Here is a 16,362-nt window from a genome sequence, read left to right on the forward strand (position 1 = left end):
TATATACACATATTGTTTCAGTTTTCTGCAAATGCAAGAAAATGTTTCACCAATTTCTTTCCCTCTGGATTTGTTTTCTTTAAACCATCACAGCTCCAATCAAGTTAACTGCTATAACTGTCCATTGCTTCTTACCTGCAGTGACTGGGAGAGCTGGACAAAGTCTCTCTGGACAGTCTGACTGGTGTCGACCTGGGAACGCAGACTGATCACTTGGCTACGCAGCTCCAGACACTTTTGATGCAGGGCCGCCTGACAGCCACAGAGAAAACCGTCAATTTAAGTGTTGGATTTAAAAATGTATTACTTTGGCCACTCCTAGTGGTAATATTAACAAAAGTTACACTCAAGGGACTAAAAACAATATTTTTTTGCTTAACAAGGAAGTAAAATATGAGGTGTACATGTGCATTTCTTAAATAATTTTCCTTAACTGAGGCCAATAATAATGGAATTATTAAGTTGCAATCCGCTGAGAAAGACCAAAAGAAAATGTTTGAAATGGGAAATGTGATTAATAATAATATGATTATCATGTTTTAAATAATCAGGATTAGCATTATCTGAGAATGAGAGCAACGCACTACAGACATGATTCCACACCATTACTAATAAACAGCACTACAGACTTCAAAGAAACAGCAGTTAACTGCGCAAGCATCGGCAGTAAGAATCAGTATAGTGCTAAAAGCAGGCTGGATTTACTTTTTCACTACTGAGGGTCTTGTTGGTGCTCTGCACATGAGACAGTGCCACCCGCAGGGCTTCCAGTTCGGTGCGACAGGCCAGCAGTTCAGCCTGCAACTGGTCCTTCTGAGCCTGGATCCTCTCTGCCTCGCTCTTCAGACTGGAGAGCTGCACTGCGCACACAAAAAAAGTCTGATTATAATCAAGGGACAATTATAATTTATTACATTACATTCTCATTTTCTTGGTTTGACCATCCTTTCTATTGGTTCTGATAACACTGTACTCACTAGGGGTGGGAATCTCTGGGCACCTCACAATTCGATTCGGATTCAGAGGCCAACGATTTGATTCTAAACAGATTATCGATGCAACAATTTTTTCATGTACATTTCCATGCGGGATTTAAAACAATATGCATATCAAATCTGAGTTTGTTAGACTTTAACATATGCAGTATTTGTCACACACAAGTTTTAATGACATGTTTTATCTACAGAGGTTTTTATTTTGTAGTAATTCCATGCTTACGCCTTAAACATGCTTGTGAAAGTCACCTTCTCTCACAGTGATCTTCCATGTCATCTTTTTTATTTATATACACACATTTTTTCTGTTTTTTTTCTGCACACATGCCTAAACTCTAACTTGTTGTCTATTATCCAATCATCTTTCAGTCACTCTGTCTTCTGATTTGTACATGTCTGGAGAACTTTTAAATAAAAATAAACACATTAAAAAAAAAATAATAATAATTAATTAATTATTAACTTATCAGATTCGAGAATAGAATTGTTTTACAGAATATTGCAATGCATCTAAGAATCAATTATTTTTCCCCACCCCTAGTACTCACCAAGGTTAAAGGTGAAATGACTCTGAATGAAATGGAACCCTACAGCGATCACAAGACCAAATCATTGGCTTACCAGACTAACAATAAAGCATGAGATGTTCACTCACCTTCTAAAACCTCTGATGACAGTAGTTAAGAGAAGGCAGGAAGAAAGGAAGAATAAAACATGGTTTAGTGCCAAGACAGTCAGTGTTGCAAACCTCCCCTAAATATTATTAATATAATCCACAGACCGTTCTCCTCTGTCCGGGTGTCCAGATGCTCCCTCAGGTTGACAATCTCAATGCGAAGGCGCTCCTCACAGTGTGCCCCCTGTAGGTTAGGGGTCGAAAGTAAAAACAGTCACCAAGACCTCTATGCGCCAGTACAACAGTGCACACATACACACACGGGCCACAGTGGAAACGCTCTATCAGATTGATTAAGTGCAGATGGCTCTGTCTTGCATCAGCGGGGGGGACCCTACTATACACGCCGGAAAAAGTCCTCAACATTGTTTTAGCCTGTGGTATTCTGCACAACATCGCACAGGAAAACACGGTGCCATAAATGTAGAAATGGAGCCAGATGACCCGATGCCCAGAGGGCAGTGTCCAGCACAGCCCCAACTGGAGGCTATACGAAGGAGACAGGATATTAGTCCTCGCTGTTAAAAGGTATAGTGTTGTTTTTGGCAATGATATTCAATACAGGAAACATGACGATGCACAACATTGTTATTTATTTTTGAGGTTATCCTTTTTCTTTTAAAGTGTATAGCTACGGAGCAATATGGCCATATCGTTACCATTTGCATGAACACTATCTGTTCACTTGTACTGCAACTATTCTGCTACTATTCAAATTATTGGAATTTAAAGATTTTAAACTACCAACAACTAAACCACTTCCAGACTCCTCCCAACAACTATCTGAAATGAAGAAAAGCAGCAACTAACTAAAGGGAAGTCACATAAACAAACTTTAAACAGGTTTCTGTTCCCTTTAGAATGCTTTGCAAATAAATGTCACTCATTAACTCACTAGATGTGAATAATGTCAAATACATTATTTCTAAGTTAGTTTTCACTAACTAGCACTTGTGAAGCAGATATACTGTAAATAAAAACCTTGAACAGTAATTGTACCTGCAGTGTTGCTGGAAAGGATGAGCTAGACTCTGGTCCCTCATCAACAACCTCCTCTCCTTTCAGTCTGGACAACTCACTGCACACCTTCCTCTGGGAAAAGGATAACTCTGCCTGGACACACAAACGCAGATTTTAACACATACGCTTAGTGAATAACGTGTGCGCAATTCACTTGGGCTACACATTAATGGCAAAAAATACCATTTAAGAGCCATCCCTTCTTTGCTGTTCTTGACATTTTAAATCAAGACAATTGATTGTTGACACTACCAATAAAAGACATTTGAAAGTTAAAGACCCATTTTATACAGTCTATGTTTAAAACTCACAGAAGAAAGTAGAAGCGTTTGTGATGTGGTCGGCTCGTAAAATTAAATGAGAATCAAAGTCATTTAAAACAAAGTATATTCAAAGAATCTATGATAGATTTAAATCTTGAACAGACTGAATTGAGCAATTTTATTACGATTAAATGTGCAGGCCTATGTCTGTATGGTAAATATGTGGCTAGAGCCTGCAGCCGATTAGCTTAGCTCAACATAAACACTGGAAAAGGTGAAAAAGCTAACCTGGCGGCCTCCAAAGGCAAATACTTCTAAAGATCACTAATTAATAAGTCGTATATCTTTTTTTGTAATCTGTCCTAGCCCTAACAGAAACGTAAAATCAAAACCTCTAAAACGATAAATTATTGTTTGTAAACTTCCTTTTTTATGGCTGGTAGGTCGATTTTGTTACCTTTGGACAGAGCCAGGCTAGCCGTTTCCCCCTTTTTCTACTCAACGAAGCCAACTAGCTGTGGCTTAACAATTGCTGTACATACAGTACATGTACGTGGTATTGATTTTAAATCTGGTCAGGAAAGCAAATAAGTGTGTTTCCCAAAATGTTGAATTCTTCCATTTAGGAAAATGACCGTCTTTGACACACACTCTGTAGGATCAACATCATATCACTCACCAGCCGACTCTGGACAGCATTCTGTGATTGGCTAAAATGTTTCTGCAAATCCTGCAGGAGGGCCTCTGAAGTGTGGACCTGACACTGGAGCATTGATACCTGGACACACACACACACACACACACACACACACACAGACACAGACACAGACACAGACACAGACACAGACACACAGACACACAGACACACAGACAGTCACAAATGAACATGTGTTTAAGACTGTACACATCATATCCAGTGGCTCACTCTCCATACCCTCATAACTGTGTAGTCACACTCTGAGCAGTGCTGCTCACCTGTTTGTGTGTTTTGTTGGTCTGTGTGTCCAGTTCTCTCTCCAGCTCTTCCTTCTCAGCCTGCAGCCGACTCACCTCCACTCGCAACTCTGACACCTGCCCAACATTCCACACATTCATTACAGCGCAAAGTCATTTGTCTACGGGGAAGCTTTGGGTCAGATTCAAAACTTGCCGCAATTAATTAAAATTGCAGCGATTGTAAGGCTGTTTTTATCTATTGCTATACAATGGTATGAATGTTCTTTTTTTTCTAAAAAGGGAAACAATCCCAACCTTTGATATCATAGTTTTAATTGGTACCTGAGAATTCAGTGCATCCCAGTCGCCGTGCGTGACCAGCCGGTGTCCGGCCGGCGGCAGGTAGATGGCTTCAGGCACTAAAGTTCCTGTGGACACCAGAGAGTCAGTGTCTTCCTGAGCGTGGAGTTTTCTGGGTAGAGAGGGCGTGTCTAAGGAGAAAGAGGACAACGAGGCCGAGTCGCAGTGCCGCAGTGAAAAATACGCTTCTGTTGTAGGCGGTGTCCCTTCTCCCTCCACCACCCCTGCCTCAAGCTCTGCTGATTGGTTGTGCCTCCTGTCCGTTGACCCCGTGGCTTCGGCCTCGGTCAGGCTGCTGGTGATCGCCGTTGGGGGTTCATTGCTGGCGACTTCCGCATCCATCCGGCCTTTCCTTCCACTGACCTTATGAGTAGAAAAACACAAATAATGGGATTAAGTCTAGAACATTTGGAAACAATTTGGAGGGGGCGGCAACAACAAAATTAAATAAAGACCATATTGTGTCCACCGGCTCTTCTCCACTCCACAGATTGAGACTGAAGGACAGATATCCTGGCCTCATACTGCGCTGCTGTCTCTGTGAACACAACAGAATCAAAAGATATGTAATCCTCCAGTCTGATGAACGATATCCTGTATGCCTCAATAGTTCCCAAATACAGCTCAAAATACTTCAAAAGGTGTCTACATTTGAGATTACATTAAGTTTTATAGGCACGACTTTAAAGTTCAACTTTCATTGTTTTAAAATGGAACATAACTTACCCTAGATGTATAGTAACTGTTTCTTTGGCCCTGACCTTTTAGGTTATTGAATACATGCCAACATTTTAGTTGGCTCATTCTGAGCTTTGTATTAAATGTTTGATTAATACTATTGATTGAAAGTCAACAGGGTAATTAATATTTTTTAAGTCATTTGGTCTCAATTACAAACAATCAGGAATCAAAAATCAAAATCAAAAAACATTAAGCTGTTTAGTTCCCTTAACAAATAGTACCAATATTTTAATTTGACAGGTTTTTATCATGAATTATGAAAACATCCAAATTATTCAGGCTGTGATTTATTTCTCCTTGCAAAAATACCACACAAAAAATACTTCATTAGATGATGTGCATACCAGGACTGTCCCAAACACACCCTGCTTATTACACACACATGTACACATGAAGGCACAGCCAGACACACCTCTGAGAGCCTCTTGCAGGGACTGGATCTCTTGATCACATTGTTTTTGCAGCTCTGTCAGTTCCTCCTGTTTGCTCAGCTCACAGATTGTCGCCACGCCCTGCCAGTGCTCGGCCTGAGCTTGGCACTCAGCTAGCTGGGCCTGCAGCCTCGCCACTGAAAATCATTAACAGGTTGCTGCGTTTTGCCTTCATAACGATGTTTTGAGAGTGTTTGCATCAGAAGGGATGGAATCACACAAATATGGGAAACACAACCAAAAGGAATGTGCACTACTAGCAATCAGACAAAACCAGTTTTGTAAAGCTACGAAGCATGTTTATGTCATCCTTGTTAGGTGTGTACAGAGTAGATAGACAGAGCTGTCTGAAAGATTCATACATATCCTTTAAATACAAAGAGCGTCCAGTCATGTCTTAGTGTGTGTAAGTATGTGTGTTTTGAATGCCCATGAATGACCCCACAACATCCTTTGTTTGAGTGTAAGCCAGGGAACATATGACTAAGTAATTATATTGGTTAGTACACTGGGAGATCAATAAGGAGAATGAACTGTGAATCAAATGAGTAAATTGCTAAATACATTAAAGGCAAAGTCCCATGGACTCTAATATAATGTATTAATTTATTTGAAAGGGACAGTGTACATTGATTAAGATTGCTGTAAATGCACCAAAATTAGCCAAAAAGCTATTTTTCATCTGTTAAAATTGTCTACCTAAAAAACAACAATAAGAAGATTACAGTGAACAATCCAAATAAAAAAGGTTACACTACACATTGACACAGCAGAGACACAAGTGGACGCACGGTTGGGTTGAGGGACGATGCATATTCTTATAATGCTGACATGTCTGATGTGGTATGAACCAATTTTTTTTTGATGTTTTTTTTTTTTTTAACAGAGTGTATGTGGAGAGTTCACTGTTGTTCTGAGGGACAGAGTTCCACTCCCGTGCTGCTGGGACTGAAAAGGAAATCTGACTAAATGCACTTTTTTTGCAGAGGAACAACACAGTCTCCTCGGGCCGACCCTTGTGTTGCTCTCTGTGTGATGCTCCTGATGTTTACAAACTGACTGAGTGGAGGAGATGACGGACCATGGATGATTGTGTATAACAGACAGAGGTTGGAATACTTGATGACATTATCCCAACTTAAAAGCTTATGCTTTTATAAAATGGCACAATGGTGATATCTTCATACTTCTTTATCCAGAATTTTGTATGTCTGTTTGTAAAGCGACTCTAATGATGTTAGTGTTGTTTTGTTTGCCTGTGACCAGTTTGTAAGACAGTAAGTGATGTGAGACAGAAACCATACTGTACATGAACATTTTAGCAGGCTGAAGTGACAAGTGTGATCTTATGAATCAATTTGTGATATTAAATTTGACTCAATCGCAGACTACTCAGACCACTCTATTGCTGTAAGTGTAAAAATAGTAATTATAACTATAAATGTTTATTTACTTTGTCTTTTCTTCTGATCTTAATAAACTCCAATATGCAGGAAAAAAATAAAAATAAAAAAACTCTGTTTGCCACAAGCCAGACTCAAACATTTGATGAAGACAAAATACTTAAATAACCTTAAAGCATTGTCATGACACAGTAAATATTTATCTTCCTTTGACTATTGTTGCTGAAACAGAGCTGAGGGTCATCTTATGTTGGACAACTTTACAGCAACACCTGCTTGCTTTGACTATGTGGTAAACATAGCAAGGCAAAGGACCTAAAGTTGCTAACGTTAGTCTGCTACTACAACAGGACTCAGCTTAGATACAAGTGTTAACGTTAGCTAGCTGCTAGCAGCGGCCGTTCATTTCTGTGGTTAGCAGCGATGCTAATAGGCCGTGTACATAGACTGGCCGTGTACCGGTTAACTGACCAGAGCTGCTTCACATTCAACAGGTTTCACTGCCAGTGAAGACAGGCAAAGCGTTAACGCCAATGTTTACTTAAATTCAAACTGCAAAGAGGTCAGTATCACCTCACAAGCAATCTCGTTAGAAGTAAATCAGATTAAAGTTTAAATGTTGCAGTTTGTATTAACGTTACCTGTGTCTTCAGTCTTGGAGCTCATCTTTTCGTCAGACAGAGTTCACCTGACGTCTATCAAAAGTCATTATGCACAAGCACTCGAGCTTTGCTGTGAAAATTATCGACGCAGTGTCAACTTCAGGAAACAACTTTCCCCGGTCTAAGCCTACGGAAATCACGTCAACATCCTTCCTGTTCAAATGCCTTTCTCTGTTTGCGTTTGACTTTTAGTTCATCTTTTTTTTTTAAATGCTGAATAAATACCAAAGAAAATGGCCACACGTTTGCTTTTTGTAACTGCCACACCCTGGACATTAAGTATCTAGCTAGTCATGTCCACGTATGGTGACCACTGGAGGTCACTGAACCGACCCCATTCCTGGCTGTCCATCACATAAATGACACCATGTAACATTATTTATTTATTAAAGTAAGTTAATATTAGCAGATAGGGCATTGAGATACTTTAATGATTGAAAAAAATATCGCTCCAATAATGTCTTGACGGCAACTGTAAGCTGCACCAGTCAAAACTATAACATATGCAGTATACATATAGATATGTATACTGTATATCAAGATTTCTATATATAGAAATATGTAGCAGAATTTAAAAAAAAAACACAAAGCTAGTGTATAATAATGATAATTACATTTTTCAATTATCATTAGCACTAAATAAGGATACCCTATAGTGGAGGAATACTTATATTGGAGAAGAACAGCTGTTAATTTGAGTGCCGAGTCACCTAAACACATGTTGCCATTAGAAAGTTATTTTATATTATGTTACCACATTAATTCCGAATAGTATGTTATGACTGCCCTCAACACTGTAAAAATTACCCTGTGAATGTTACCTGTCTGAAAATCCTTTTAAAATAAAGAGGGAATTTATTGATAAAAGAAAATATATATATTTAAAAAATAAAATATATTATTAATTATATTTTCACAAGTCAAATAATTTGTAAAGGTGTTGAAAAACTAGCTCATTATTAACCTTGAAACTGTATTATATTAGCAGCTTATTTTGCACCTGTTTCCTTTGCTTGGCAAAGGCATGACTACACAAGGTTTATAGTTTCCTGTGTTTGCTTTTCAATGAAAGAACTAGAAAAGATCTGAAATATCTGTTATAAAAGTTATTAAACTATGGTTACTGCAGATTCCTCACATCTGCATGCTGTGGGTCTATTCGTAGAAATGATCCGACTTTACCATCTGGCCCCAACTCTTACATTCCTCTCTTTGATTTTCATTGCTTTATCTAGACATCTGATATCTAGAGCGGGATGCATCCTGCCTCTGCTGTATCCATCTGCAGGTCAGAGTGTGACCTGTGTGAAGAGTATACAAGTGGAGAAGAACAATAGGAATACGTGTGTATGGACCCTTTACATGTAATGTATACCTCTTGACCTCCAACTGATGGAAATAAAAAAAATAAAGTATATTCTAAAATGGGGCACTCTTCCTTTCATCAAGACACCAGTCCACCAGAAGCAGACATTTGCTTTAGAGACTGTATTAGAAAAGGTCCCATGGCCCAATGGTCCCATTTTATTTTTTAAACATCAATATGAGTTCCCCCAGCCTGCCTATGGTTCCCCAGTGGCTAGAAATGGAGATGGGTATAAACCGAGCCCTGGGTATCCTGCTCTGCCTTTGAGAAAATGAAACCTCAGATGGGCTGATCTGGAATTAGGGGACCACTAAGGTCTATATAAAAGCATCCAAAGACCACCATGTCATGGGACCTTTAAAGATCTTCAGGCCTGTGCCTGAGAAATGGTAATCCAACCCAAGAGTCAGGGAATTTCGAAGTAGAAAGCAAATGCACAAGATTTGTTCAATTTCTTGTTCCAAAAATCTCAACATCTGAACTCAATCTTAAGAGCCTCTTAACCGCCTATATTGAACACTGTTTTTCTTTATTTAAGTCATTTGTAATCAAAACATGGTCACAATGTAGCACAGGGAAATACAAAAATTAGATTTTGTCACAAGTAAAATTGTGACATGATTAATTGCTGGATATTTACTTAAATAACAAAATTTTGCAGATTATTGAATATTCTACATATTAGCTAACATAGACAGTCATGATTTGAAGTGGATTAATACCAAAAGAATAACTTCTTGACACCAAGCAGCCAAAGTCCTGTATAAAATACTGGTGAAAGTTCTATACAAAGCAACTCATGTGTACCAGTGCTATATGCAATTTGAACCAAACTACAATTTATCTGATAAAGGAATATTATAAATAGTTTACACATCTTAAAGTGGTAGAGGCCTGCATTCCTTTGACTGAAGCAGAGGCACAAAATACATGTGTACAAATGCTCACAACAAATGTGATCAGTAACAAAGGCTCATTTTTAAACACTAATTATCTGCAAGTAGTGTGGTTTTACTAAGTAAAGAGGCTTTACAGTATCCAAAGCACCAGATCTTGGATAGGCTTCTAGGTGTGTACCATGTGCTTATACTTGACATCCGCACACATCAACAACATTAATTGGTAAGAGTGACATGCCGGCTGGTGTTAAACCTTGGCAAAGGTTTTATTTCATCCGGTCCAGTGTCGGCATTGCAGGAATGCTGAATCATTGCGTACATCGGTCTTGCTTTACAAGTCCATGTCCTGTTCGCTGACACTCTGGCGAAGGTATTCTTCATACAGCTTTTTCTAAAGGGAAAGAAAAGACAGTTAAAGCACTCCTATACTGCCTTTCTATTGCAGATATCATTTCAGAGTTACACACACACACACACACACAATACCTTTTTGGTCTTGACCACCTCCTGAACGTACTCCAGCTTCTCCTGCAGTTGCCTTTTCTGTTTGCCTGACAGCGTTGGTTGAGTCCTGCAAAGGATTAAAGGGAATTTGATGACGTGTTATTAAAATACAAGCTGAAAAAATGTGAAAGTTGCTCAAGGGCAGTGCTGCAAATCCAGCCTGAGTCCAAATTGCATGCCACTTCTTAACAGATGATCTTCTTGATTCCATGAAGGGGGTAAAATTAGGAGCAAGTTTTTTTTTTTACATAAAGTAAAACATTACAATAAATGAAAATGGTGACTTTACAGTAACAGTAAAGCAGCAGATTTAGCATCACCAGACTGAATGCTCTGATGGATCGAGGATATTTTTCTCCTACCTGAAGGAGAAGCGTGAGATGATGAGTAGGAGGAAGGAGAGAAGGACCATTCCGCCACAGCCGTAAAGCTGCTGCTCCATGGAGAGGGTGTCAAACATTTTCACTGCGGGAGCCTGTAGGTTACAGGAGCAGCTAAAAATCCAACTTGACGGTTTTACATGTGGACAAGGACTACAACACAACAGTACAATGGTGGACACCCTTGAACGCTCACCAGGTAGAGTGAGAGTGTCTCTGTGCCATCGCGGCCCAGAGCCACCTCCAGCAGCTCCTTGGACAAAAGGCCCAGCACCAGTAGTGCCATGAGAGCCAGAGGGATGGTGAAGCCCAGCAGAGTCAGAAAGCAGCTCTTACAGCGCGCCCGCCGGTTCCTAACACTGGTCTCCCTGTGAGAGCAGAGGGTCAGGGTTATCTTCCTGAGGGCATAACGGACAACCCCCGCCCGGCTAGCTGGAACGGCACTCACACTGTACTGTGTAATCCTAATTTGTCCTCAACTGAGATTTCAATCAATTCTTTTGTGTAAGTTATAAATGTCTCCCAAACATTCGTCACTTATATGAATATCGTTTGTGCTGCTCCTGAGTTTTTCCTTAAGACCACTGATCTGGAACATCTGCACAGCACTAGGCTTACAGTCGGGATAAATGGGAATCAATGAAACTGTAAAAATGCAAAGAAAGTAATCTCATCTAGCTCCTGCACACATTGCTCTAGAGTCTAGTTAAATACTGTGTACTTGATTTTTTACTACTGCATCGATAAATAAAGCCATTGTGAAAGGAGTGAAACGGTATGGTATTCTGTAGCACTAAGGGTGTCTGTGAGTTACCTGTCGTTACTCAGCGTATCAGTGATGGCCTCGCTGATGAGCTCACAGTCCCTCTCCAGGGAGTTGAGTGTATTCTGGACGGTTTGGTTAATGGTTTTCTCGATGGCGCGACACACCTCCTCAATCTGGTTTACACAGCGACTTGGCTGAAACCAAAAACAACAAATTACAATGTGCACCAGTCAGAAACATTATATACTAGGTTTCATATTTATCATCTTTACACTAACTGGAATGGAGGGAGCAGAGACAGGAGCCTAGAAAGTGTACAGTCGCCTAGAGCTAAATGATGCAACCCTTACCTTATTTGGATTGGGAATGTAGATGGTGGGCATGTCAAAACCGCATTTGTTGAGTCCCGGTCGCTTGCAGAGCTCCTGGACAATCTGCATCATTACTCTCTGAGACAGCCAGTCACAAAAAAGACAAAAGTCAGAGGGACAGAGTACTCCTTTGGAGTATACATAGACAACGTCTAGTAATTCCGTTAAAAAATACTTTATTTTATGAACGTGAATGTCCACTTCTGTATTCTGTATTCGTGCATACATCGTAAAACCTGCACTGGTAAAGACACTCAGCAGCAGCTCTAAACTACCCATAAAAAAGGTGGAAAACGCTGGGGGGGGGACCACAAAGAGGACTTGTTCTACTTTAAGTTTTAGTTCCTCCTGGAGAGGCTTCAGCATGACAACGTCAGTTTATGTTTTTAAAATTGTTATACATGTGGAAAGGCATTTTTCAACTTCTATAAAGCCGTTCCCATGAGGAGAGTGGGCTATGTATTTTTCTTCAAAGTTCAAGCTTTTAAAACCCGAGCGGCTGCTGTTCATACCTGTCTGTCCGACTCCCCCCCGGCCTCGTCAGCCTTGCTTAGGAAAAAACGCAGTCGATCCCCGTGTTTCTCATTCAGGTTCTCCACGATGTTTAGGGTGCGCTTGCACAGAGCCTGACCCATTGGGTCGAAAAAGACCAGAATCAGGTCACAGAGATCACCTGAGAGTGACAGTGGAAAGGATTATTTTATTATTTTTACTATATAAACAGATTCAACCCCCTGTTATCAATATATTATTTTTAAATAAAAATCATAGTAATGAAAGTATGAGCAAACATTAAGCATACATAATAGTATTATTCTTATTATTAGTATTATTCAAAGAACTTTTCTTCTTTCGAATTTTGTTACGGTCTTCAATTGTTTTATTTGCTTCTCTTTTAAAAAAAACGTTTGTATCCTGTCACAGTTTCATCACAACTCAAAGTTCAACATTCAAAAATCAAAGTAAGCGCACAAAGGAAGTGGTATAAGAATCTGTTAACCTGGAAAAAGCTCACTAGTAACCATGGCCTGGGACTTTTTGAGGCCAGTATGTCACATTGGAGGAATCACAGAATCAACAAAAGTTGCTCCACTTATCTCATATTATTTATACAATACCATTTAAAATAACTCCGTGTCACAACACCAGCTTTAAAAGGTCGAGTGGGTAACGTGTTTAGTTGTTAGTTATCAAAATCGGTGTTGCCCGTTCACAAACTTGTCCTTTTTCATAAATATTTACCACCACCACTTAATTCCACATATTCCTATTGGCTTGACATTTTCCACTTTATGTGCCATCTTGAAATACATTAGCCAGTGAGGGACATACAGGATATACTGCTCCGCCTTTTGCGTTTTTGCTGTGACAAGATAAACTCACAGGTGCTGCTTATCTGCTAATGGGTATTGTCGCTTTCCGTCCCTGCTAGCATGAAGAAGGAAACAAGTAGGACCACATATATTCAAAATCCTAATTTCAAGAACAGGAGTCTTCTTCTTTGCTAAGAAAAAGCATATAGAAAAGAGCAAAAGACCGGCTTATTGAAGCGTGAAGGCTACCGTAGCTGTAATGCATACTTGGAACTGCATGGCGCGGGAGAGTTGATTGCGATATATGACCTCAACGTTAGATGGTAGAAATTCTTACACATTGGACCTTGAACAAAAGCTTTTGGGGACCCGTGATAACCAGAGTTCAACAACAGACAAGACAAAGACAAGTAGCAACTCACCCAGCCACATGATAACCTCGTCCACATCGAAGGGATACTTCATATCACCATCTACCAAACCTGGTGAATCCACAAAGGTCACCAGGCTGAACCGTTTCTGTCTTGACGTGCAGATCTCTGTGCTCAAGTACTCTGAAACACCTAGAAATCAATTTAAGAACATCAGAAAATGTGGGTGAAAACTGGTAGGATAGCAGATGTTAATACTTGAAACAATTATGTTCGATACTCATCCTTCAACAGTAAAATAAGACATCTTGCAGAAGCCACATAGCTGTTGCACTTGAATTAAATTCTTACATTTGGCTTAAACAGAGTTTCAGCACAATAACCTGAATGCTTATCTGAGTAACAACTCATTAAACATGTGTTTTATCATGTGTTTTCTCTTAGCAGTTGTAGGGCTCATGGCTTTATCAGTGTTTTCAAAAGGACCAGAGGTGTGAGGGTGCTGACACACTGATTTATTTTGCAACATCCAAGTCACTGTCAAATGAACAAAAAACAAAACAGCAAATCTCTCCATCAAAAGGCTGGGAATTTGGGAATGGATCAGTGTGCTGGCAGTCTGGGGGGGGGGGAAGACAGTCTTTAGAATAGAACAGGGATGGACTGATTTGATCTGAAATCTCACCCTTGAACTCTTGCAGAGGCTTGAAGTGTGGATATAGATGAAGGGTGGCATTTCCCTAAAGAAAAACAGAATCAGATTAGTCGGTGATAGTTTGGGAACCAGGTATCAGGATCTCCAGAAGAACCCAGAACACTAGAAAGGAACTATTTCAAGTCAATGTAATGAGTCATTATCATGAGGAAGGATTTAAACAATAATTAAACTACTCACTATAGCGACATGAGGAATTACAATTTGAAATTCATATTGTTACTTATTCCTGGACCAGATTAAAACGTACTATATTTTTGCTATAAATGGCACCTTATCATTTTTGTACTGTTGCACTTACTGTTAGAGATTCTCTCTTGCGCCCACTTGTAACAAAGTTAAAGCCTTGGGTCTCAATAGCCACTCCAGTGCGCTGAATGTGCTCTTCAACATACCTGTGGATAAAAATAAAAAATAAAACAGTTAAGTATAACAAAAAGGAATGGGTCACAAACAATTTAGTGACGCTTCAGTGATACACTGTTGGAGGAGGAGGACTATTCGTTTCCAAGTCAGTTTTGACCACTGTCTAAACTAAATCAATTAAAACTATATTATTAAGCGGAAAAAAAATGTTGCATGCACTTTATATTTCCTTGTTTCAGTGAATTTTATATAAGACATCACTTTTTTTGCTAAGTAATAAGTAGTTTGATCTTGGGTGGACAGACTTGTTCTCTGTAAAGAACATTAGGACATACTTTTGTAAAATATATTTACCAATTGATGAAGGAGCTTTTTCCAGCAGAGTGGTTGCCCATCAGCATCACAGTAATTTTCTTTCTGGGAGGCAGCAACTTCACACTGACAGATTCGGCGACAGAGATCAACCCTGGAAAAAACATGATGCAACTTTTTTTGTAAAAAAAAAAAAAAAAAATCAAGGATGTTTCTATCAAGTTAAACTGGAGCCATCATGGCGCTGTGGTTGCACCTGAGGAACTCTCAGGTCAGACAGTCAAGAGCAACACTACTACTTGAGCAAGTAGGAGCTGGAGAAAGGACACAAACACTAAGTAGGAGCAATTTTTTGCCCAAATGTAATAAAAGCACATATTGCACCTAAAATGTTTTCATAGTAACTTAATTCATTTTTTGGGGACCCAACTTTCCTGGCGACGACCCTGGCCGGACTGTCCCTTTAAAAGATCCCATGGCATAAAAATTTCATTTTTGAGGTGTTTTAACGTTAAGTTCCCCAGGCCTGCCTATGGTAGGTCATAAGGGGCAAGGTTACCTCCACTTTCTCTGCTTTGCCCGCCCAGACACACCCCCCCAGCCTCCACCTTGCCCCCCTCTCTCCCCCTCAAAAGCTACAGACTCAGAAATGGCACATACTAAGGAAAGCTCATTGAGGGACTGGCTCTTGTGGCAGTAATTCTGCACCAAACCTTAATTTAGTTAAAGATACTTCAGATATGGTATTAGGGGACCACTAAGGTCTATATAAAAGCATCCAAAGAGCAACATGTCATGGGACCTTTAAACTGACACCAACTATATACCAAAACTCAATGCACTGTTAGCATATATTGCAAAACGTTGTGACTGTGTAGCTGATTCATCCGCAATTAATTGGCAGCTGACCAGCATTAATAAAACTAGCATTAACGCTAGCTAGCTGTGCAACGTCAGCCACATCACAACATCCTAACAGCTAGCTAGCTAGCGCCCTGTATCAGGACTAACTTCTCACTTACTCAGTTCCTCAGTTAGCTAGCTAATCCCCGGTCAGCTAACAACCTGATAGCTTAACTTTATTATCAAATAGGTAAATGTTGGACTGATTTCCAGTGTGGAAATGAGTCCAGTAACACACTGGACAACTCACCACTATCGGGATCCGTGTACAATTGATGACAATCCCGCAAGATGCGCTCATCGCAGGACACACCGCCGGTTATCGCGTCTGCGTTTGCAGCACTTCGGCTCTTGATTTTCCCGGACATTTTTAGACTGTGCTAATGATCCTCAACGACTCTCTTAACTAGCTAGCTACTAACAAAGCCGGCCGGTTTGCCTTGTTTGAATCGCCCCGGTCCGCTGAAACACGGGGTTGGTTGAGGTTGAGACGTACAGCCACGTTGTCAGCTAGACAGCGTCTTTTGTCGCCCAGGATTTTGGGTAATGTAGTTCCTTTAATTAAGGAAGCGTCATACATTTACGCATGTACTTTACCTGCCCTATAAC

The 16,362-nt window shown here is 39.9% G+C and overlaps 2 protein-coding genes across 2 annotated transcripts in view; both read right to left on the bottom strand.

The window, feature by feature from the left end:
- rabep2 (rabaptin, RAB GTPase binding effector protein 2) overlaps nucleotides 1-7,729 on the bottom strand; it is an 8,126-nt gene extending 397 nt beyond the window's left edge. Inside the window, exons 1-11 of the mRNA XM_034893324.1 lie at nucleotides 7,467-7,729; nucleotides 5,404-5,559; nucleotides 4,706-4,788; nucleotides 4,233-4,613; nucleotides 3,930-4,025; nucleotides 3,634-3,732; nucleotides 2,671-2,784; nucleotides 1,777-1,855; nucleotides 1,651-1,662; nucleotides 706-860; nucleotides 67-252 (exon numbers count right to left, since the gene is read on the bottom strand). Coding sequence (XP_034749215.1) covers nucleotides 112-252; nucleotides 706-860; nucleotides 1,651-1,662; nucleotides 1,777-1,855; nucleotides 2,671-2,784; nucleotides 3,634-3,732; nucleotides 3,930-4,025; nucleotides 4,233-4,613; nucleotides 4,706-4,788; nucleotides 5,404-5,559; nucleotides 7,467-7,491 — 1,341 coding nt within the window. The 5' untranslated portion in view covers nucleotides 7,492-7,729 and the 3' untranslated portion in view covers nucleotides 67-111. The remainder of the gene's footprint in view (nucleotides 1-66; nucleotides 253-705; nucleotides 861-1,650; nucleotides 1,663-1,776; nucleotides 1,856-2,670; nucleotides 2,785-3,633; nucleotides 3,733-3,929; nucleotides 4,026-4,232; nucleotides 4,614-4,705; nucleotides 4,789-5,403; nucleotides 5,560-7,466) is intronic.
- Nucleotides 7,730-9,381: 1,652 nt separating this feature from the next.
- si:ch211-11k18.4 lies at nucleotides 9,382-16,281 on the bottom strand. The gene is made up of 12 exons (XM_034893322.1): nucleotides 16,004-16,281; nucleotides 14,893-15,004; nucleotides 14,474-14,567; nucleotides 14,143-14,197; nucleotides 13,509-13,649; nucleotides 12,286-12,446; nucleotides 11,753-11,851; nucleotides 11,451-11,596; nucleotides 10,833-11,004; nucleotides 10,619-10,731; nucleotides 10,239-10,323; nucleotides 9,382-10,143 (listed from the first exon to the last, which is right to left on the bottom strand). The coding sequence occupies exons 1-12, from the start codon at nucleotides 16,119-16,121 to the stop codon at nucleotides 10,084-10,086; spliced, it is 1,356 nt and encodes a 451-aa protein (XP_034749213.1). The 5' UTR covers nucleotides 16,122-16,281; the 3' UTR covers nucleotides 9,382-10,083.
- Nucleotides 16,282-16,362: the final 81 nt, after the last annotated feature.

The sequence above is a fragment of the Etheostoma cragini genome, chromosome 15 (genome assembly GCF_013103735.1).
Source record: "Etheostoma cragini isolate CJK2018 chromosome 15, CSU_Ecrag_1.0, whole genome shotgun sequence".
Classification (NCBI taxonomy): Eukaryota; Metazoa; Chordata; class Actinopteri; order Perciformes; family Percidae; genus Etheostoma; species Etheostoma cragini.